At 39.6% G+C, this 6,773-nt stretch overlaps 1 protein-coding gene across 2 annotated transcripts; it reads left to right on the plus strand.

Moving 5' to 3' along the window:
* Positions 1 to 1,803: 1,803 nt before the first annotated feature.
* On the plus strand, positions 1,804 to 6,372 carry LOC138003706 (probable N-acetyltransferase CML1). Of its 2 annotated transcripts, none has more exons than XM_068849912.1 (2): positions 1,804 to 1,940; positions 2,916 to 6,371. In XM_068849912.1, exon 2 carries the CDS (start codon positions 2,919 to 2,921, stop codon positions 3,636 to 3,638), a length of 720 nt encoding a protein of 239 aa, XP_068706013.1. In that variant the 5' UTR covers positions 1,804 to 1,940; positions 2,916 to 2,918; the 3' UTR covers positions 3,639 to 6,371. The 2 variants fall into 2 exon arrangements, with proteins under 2 accessions (XP_068706013.1, XP_068706014.1); XM_068849913.1 differs by lacking the exon at positions 1,804 to 1,940 and adding an exon at positions 1,967 to 2,253 and having other exon boundaries at positions 2,916 to 6,372.
* Positions 6,373 to 6,773: the final 401 nt, after the last annotated feature.

Raw genomic sequence — 6,773 nt, forward strand, 5'->3', positions numbered from 1 at the left:
TTTGTTCTCTATTTTGCGCTGAGAGGCTTTTCTCCGCCGGGTACTCCGGTTTTCTCCTCTCCTCAAAAACCGACATTTGATTTGATTTTCAATTTACAGTGTCCCAAATTAGTGCTGCAGTGTTAAATGACTAGAAACTTAAATACAGTTCCTTTCCTTTCCCACGGTATTTCAGTACCGCGGTATTTGTGTGGGACTCTTTTCCGTACCAGGGCTAACCCTTTTTTCCAACCAAAAACTCTACATAACTTTACTATCATAAGTGCTATACTGTGAAAGACAGTTCATTCGGCAGTAGGGTAGCCAAAATATGATCATTATTCGAACGTTTATCCTTGTTCCTATCACAACAAAAAAAAAAACAGCTCGCCAGGTTTAAGGCTCTCAAGATGTGAGACGCGTTTCTTGACAGCACCATTGCTGGAATGCTGCTGACCTTTTAACTGGGCGTTAGCCCTTTGTCGCTTGTTGGTGGGTTTGCCGTACATACTGATGAGAACGTCAGTCGAAATGAAGAGCAAAGTGATATTCATCACTTTCCTAATGGTTGCATTTTAATTTACTATTGAAATTCATGTAATTTTTAATTCTTCTGTTATTGCGCACTTAATGCTACCTATAATGTCGCTAGGGAGTGTGAATCCGTGGTCACCAAATAGAAAAAAAGCACACAAAAAAGCAAGGTGACACACGCTAACACCAACCCGGTGTGGCCAACACATCACCCATGCGCACAACCATTCTACCCGGTCAATAGCCCACTTTCAATATATTAAAATTCAGTCTTAAACAAACGGTATCATCTAGAGGCTCTGGGGAATAAACTCCTACAAATCCTTATATTTATTCCCCAGAGCCTCGAGATGATGCCTTTCGTTTAGGACTGAATTTATAATATACCGAAAGTGGCCTATAAGCAGCCACGGACAGCTGTTTCGGCCTTGCTGGGCCTCATTACCACGGCGAAGCTAACATATCAGATGAGTGTTGTAGGCACCTCTGTAAGTGGCAGCTCCACATGCAACTCATTCCTTGCTTCGTCTTTTTTCCAGCAAATAGGCCCGTACAGCGTGCGCAGATACTACTTTGGTTTGAACCACGCCTCTGAGAACTCCCATAGTTCTTGTCAAAATCTACACCGATGCAACCAAAAGTACAGAGCCAAATGTTACCCAATATTTGCTCGCTTATGGCCCTTTTTTAATGTCCACCACATGGCTTTTTTCACGCCTATATATATTTGAGGCAACGACAACTACTGAAAGTCGGAACGTGCGGCGTAGGTTACCGATTTATTTCAATAAACGAATAATTCTTTTCACATGTTTTTAAAGCGCAAATTATTTTTCTCTGGCTGGAGGAAATAGTGCATGAGTGCTTTGAAAGATTCACCAAATATTTCTGCTGGTGAGAGATCCAGTTCGCGTTAATTTCTGTCCTTGAAAAGTAATCGTGCAATACCCGCATCCAGTCTCTCACTTTTATCCCAATCTGTTCAAGGTTAGTCGTTTCTTTAAACGGAAAAAGAGACAATAATAGTACAGAAAAAAAAAACCACAAATGAAAGATATACTATATCGGTTCAATTCTAGATCTGTTGAAAGTACAATTAAACAGGCTATGATTGTTGTTTTGTCTGCACATCACGTTTTTCAACTTCTCCAACCGCATTGTGATTGGACGAACGAGCAGTTGTCTCGTGATATTGTGGTTCACGCGGCGCAACGGAGCCTTTCATCATCCGGATTAATTACAATACCAACACGTAGATTAGTAAACATAGTAATAAGACCCACAGTGAAGGCACGTAGTCGCACTATATTGGAAAAGCCAAAATCACATATTTTGTCCGTTGCTATTTCTGCGTGTTGTGCTGCTTGGTTGCCATTTACGGGTTGAAAGATCTGAATTTTGCAAACAGGAGAGGAATTATCAACCTTGTAAGTACATTCGTTAAGAATTGATTTTTAGCTGCCTCCGAAGGTAACATCGCAATGAAAAGTCTTATAATGTTTAGTATGTTCGTCTTAGAGAACGTGTTGTTTGCCTGGTCGCAACTAATTTTATGAAGACGTGCAATCAAGGTCACGGCAGTGACAAAATGTTGCCCGTCTGGTGCAGTATGAATCGACAGGTGACGAGCAAAAAAACACTAAGGCATCACAAGTTTTCTTAAGGCAGCATTATGTTGCCAGATTTGCAACATACTCGTAGAAAAAAGAAACCTAATGACATGGAAGTTCGGAGATTCAAGTAAGTTGGAGGAAGCCGTTTAATTCATAAACGACAGTTGCAAGTGTTTAGTTCTTATGCTTTAATGGAATCCGTAAATGAACAGCTTATCAAAAAAAAAAAAAAAAGAAAAAAAAGAAGGGCAATTGCAAAGCACGCGTAGAGCGTAAAGCCAAATAACTTTATCAAATGCCACGAAACCATGATAAATATTTGAATTCGTCTACAATACATGTAGCCGGGAAAATAAAGCTGAGCAAAATTTTACATGCGACCTGCTCGTAGTTCCAGATATATCTATGCATTTTAATGCTCATCCTACAAAACATGCTATGAATTTGAGGAAATATAAATAGTTTGTTTCCCACGGGCGAGCAAAAATTACACTAAATGTCGAGGCGTGAAGTGGACAAAGGGCATACTCATGCCTTAACAAATCACTAAAGTCTTGTGTCGATTTTAGCTTTGTCTTCTCCTTTAACACTAATCTATCATCATCCATCTTGATAATGTTGGCTACATTTATGGAAGCCATATAGGGAAGTTAGCCGAGTTTTCTCATTAGGTCGCTTAACCGGCGTTGTTGAAATTATTTTGCACTCTAAGCCATTCTAATTTATGTCTGAAAAACCAACTTCAACTAACAAAATCATTGTCTTTTATTTATCAAACACACTTCATAGGCTATGTCGTCCTCCAAGGTGATTGTTGCAAAGTCAAATTCACCCTTGGCGAAAATTAAAGTAGTTAATGTGAAAATACGCTCGTACCAGAGCTCAGATTATGATGGCTGCCGAAAGGTCTTCACTGAAGGAATGGAACAGTTGATAAGCCTTGTGGCCCGAGTTGTCTTGCCTAAGTACTGTTGGATCCTTGCAGCTCTGGGTGTGCTTGTCAGTCTTGCGGCCTTTATGTGGACATTTTGGATTCTGGCCTTTTACACCTTTCTTTGCGTTTTTATGATGGCCTTTTTATACGTTAACATCTATATTGAATGCTGGAAATTTATCAATTCGTGCTTAGCAACGGACCTAAAGGATATAGAGAAGACATACATGTCGGGAAATGGATCTCACATGTGGGTTGCTGAATGGGAAGGAAAGGTTGTTGGCATGGTTGGATTGGTTAATAACTGTAGTCACAAGCCAAGAGTCGCTGGGCTGCAGAGAATGTCTGTCTCAACAGTTTGTAGACGAATGGGAATCGCCAAAAAGCTGCTTGATGAACTTTGCCAACACGCGAAGGATCAACGGTTTGGTAAACTTGTCCTGACGACCACCAGTGCACAAATACCTGCAGTTAGATTATACAAGAAGTGGGGCTTCAATCTTATCGCTGTCTTTCCATACCCGCGGATGATTCTCGGTGATCTCCAGTACTTGTGCTTTGGTTTGGAATTAAAATAGAAGCTACACGAGTCAGAGCTTCAAGTGCCTAGAGAAAAGATCAAATGCTGTTAAAATCACATCTGACCGGCTAAACAAACTTCTTTCAACCTTCAATAAGGTTGGTTTGAATGAAGGACTCAGCTGAGATTAGCTGTTTTGTGGTAATTCATACAGAAAGCAAAGCCCGCTTGGCTAACTGTGTTTTTTGTTTGAACTAACCTTTTGTCGCAAGACACTACTACGCACATTTTCCCTTCACTTTGGATAACTTCCTGAGCCGGGTTGTAAAACCCTCTCATCAGTCCTTAAGACTTTAAAATAAAACGAGTTCAATACAAATTTAACTGCTAAATTCTATACAGACCCCAAGGTCGGCATAATTCTACTGAATTAAGGCCTGTCTTCGTCTGTGGCTCATTTTATCGAGAAAAAAACCCCTCATGGTTCATGAATTTTTATCCTTTTTTTATCCACCTTGATGGGGGACTGAAAGGAAAAATGTTTCAGACACTGTTTTTCGTTTGCTCATTTAAACTGAAAAGACTGGAATATCGGTCGGTCTCAGATATTCAAACACTTTGCTTTTAACTGATTTTAAACTGCAAGAGGGACTGGTCTAAATATCGTAAAAATATTTCAGCGATATACGATGACTGAGTTGGCTGCCCGCGATAAAACCGGCCCTTTCATTTGAAAAGCCAACTACAAAATCTGTCAATATCTAACGCTAAGTAAACGTTCGAAAAGTCGTGTTTTGCATCTCAGTTGAGTGTGACTAAAATTAATGTATAATCAAGTAGCGCAATCAGGTACAAAAAAGCATCAGTGATATGATTTACATGTGATATCTTTTAAATCGGTAAGGTCACTTTGAGGTCGGACTGATTCTCACGCAATAATCCTTCATTCCTTTATCTTGTCGAAGTGGTTAAAAGTTGGTTGGAGTGAAGAGTAGATGTCCAGCATTACAAAAGTTGTGAAACATGCTGTGTATTTGGTCTCTGCATATGGGCAGAGGAATTCCGGTCAAAGTCATTCGGTCAAATAGGTTGCCATGCAATCGAGTTGCAAAACTCAGGGGCACCCAACGAGAATATCGTTCAAAACCATTTAAACATAACATTGTTATTGTTAAACGTATTTTGGTATTGAAACGGTAGATATAGGCATATTTTTCTGCCCTAAAAATTTTCGTCTGTTCGGATTTCCTAGCTGAAAGTCTTGTGATCCGAAAATTATAGGGATCAAAACTTACCTTTTCGAAAATCTCAGGTAGAAAAAAGGCTCCCGAAAATTCTAGGTGACCCTTTTTAGGGTAAATAAAAATGGGAAATTACACCATTTTTCAGATGTTCGAAAATCCTAGGACAGGCAGGCAAGCAAGAAATTTTACAACAAATGTTCCGAAAATTCTAGACCTCAAATCGTCTTCCGAAAATTGACGTTGGGTGCCCCTGAAAACTCCACGCTGACATCAACAGCGTCATTTGAGGAACGCTCCATGAGTACAGTAGACTGCAAGGAGTCTCGCGTGAAAGTTATTTTCAGCAAGTCAAGCAATCCTCGAAAGGATTGACAATTCCTTGCAAATCACGCCGCTTGCGAAAATAACAGAGAGCTTACGAGCAAGCTACAATTGTAAATATCAACATCACGCTAAACATTTACTTTCTCCAAGCCAAGCGAATTTCGAGGGACTCCCGCCTCAACTGATCCTCTCGAGACTTGCTTTACTTTCTTCACTTCAAACAGTGGCTCTCGCGAGGCATGAATGAACAGCTTGTTTGCCGCCAAGACATGAACCTTGGCTCAAAATTGAAGCAATTCACAAATCACGCTGTTTGATGTCAGCGTTGAGTTTGCCACACCATTGCCACACCATTGCATGGCGACCTACTTGTGAAAGTAGCCACGTTGACTCTGAGAGGATTTTTTTTTCCTCGAAGAAAAGCTCTCTTCTGCGCTGCACACGATGTATTACCGCTACAAAATCAAGAAACCTTTAACCAGAAAGGCTAAAATTATTATGTACTGCCGAAGTACACCAACATGGCGGCCGGAAACCTGCAGAAACATGTGGAATTTAGTTTGGCTGTCTTTAACACTTTCTGCTTTATTATGAACAAGCAAACATTCGTATGACACTTCTCCTAGTATATGGGCTGTTTAGACCACAAAAACACGAGGGGAATCAATGTTTTTATGCAACTGGCGTGTTTTTCGAAAGCCGTCAACATGTCACGTACTGTGAAAAACTCTGAAATTCAAACTGCTCTATTTTCGAAACGAAGCACGGTACCGAGCTGAAAAAAACTCAAAAGGCTCTTTAGTTTTGTGTTCTATTTTTTTTATGACGTCACGTGCAACCCAAGAATTAAGTCTAGGAACTGATTTTAAATGGTTAGGCATACTATGCATTATAACCGAATGATTCTACTTTTCTTTCTCAGGGCTTTATAGAAGGACATCATATGTTCATTGATGAATCTCATTAGGAGGGGGGCAACAATATTGAAATATCTTCAAAGGAATAAAAGAACTGAAACATACGTGATGCACTGTTAATTTTTAATTTGCTTAGTTATTTGCTCTATCTTTTGCTTACTTCGTATTCGTAATAACCAAAAGAAAGCGAAAACAAAACTTTGAAAGTCAGGAAAAAGGATTTCACAATCCATTGATCAGAAGCCATTTTGTAGGCTCTTGTAATTGTTATTTCTTTTGAATGCTCAAATAATATATTTGTTTCTTTTAAATTTTGCCGAGCTTGTTTTCAGTGATAAATCCAAGCTTTGTGATTATTTTGACACAGCCACCTTCAAATTCTACAATTTGAGCAAGTAGCACATTTGGATGAAGGGGCGTTTCCTTTTCCATTTTATTAATTTTGAGCGCCACTTAATCCTGAAGTTCGAACTTTTTTTTTCGCCGCAAATTCGTTCGCCTCGAGGAGAAATAAATAGACCTTATTCACAATGGCCGCCATGTTGGATTTGCTATTATCATGCAAATTAGCTACACACTTCTTTGGGGGCAAACAACACAAGTTCGAGAGGTTATAACGAACACCTGAGCCACACAGATGATTTGTTTCACGTTCATTGAATGTTTATCACCAAAGCAGTAAAATACAATCATTACACAAGTTACTTC

The sequence above is a fragment of the Montipora foliosa genome, chromosome 5 (genome assembly GCF_036669935.1).
Source record: "Montipora foliosa isolate CH-2021 chromosome 5, ASM3666993v2, whole genome shotgun sequence".
NCBI classification, from domain to species: domain Eukaryota; kingdom Metazoa; phylum Cnidaria; class Anthozoa; order Scleractinia; family Acroporidae; genus Montipora; species Montipora foliosa.

What these genes read in the sequence shown, in the direction of transcription:
- LOC138003706 (XM_068849912.1), top strand. Translation starts at nt 2,919, where the DNA reads ATGTCGTCCTCCAAGGTGATTGTTGCAAAGTCAAATTCACCCTTGGCG.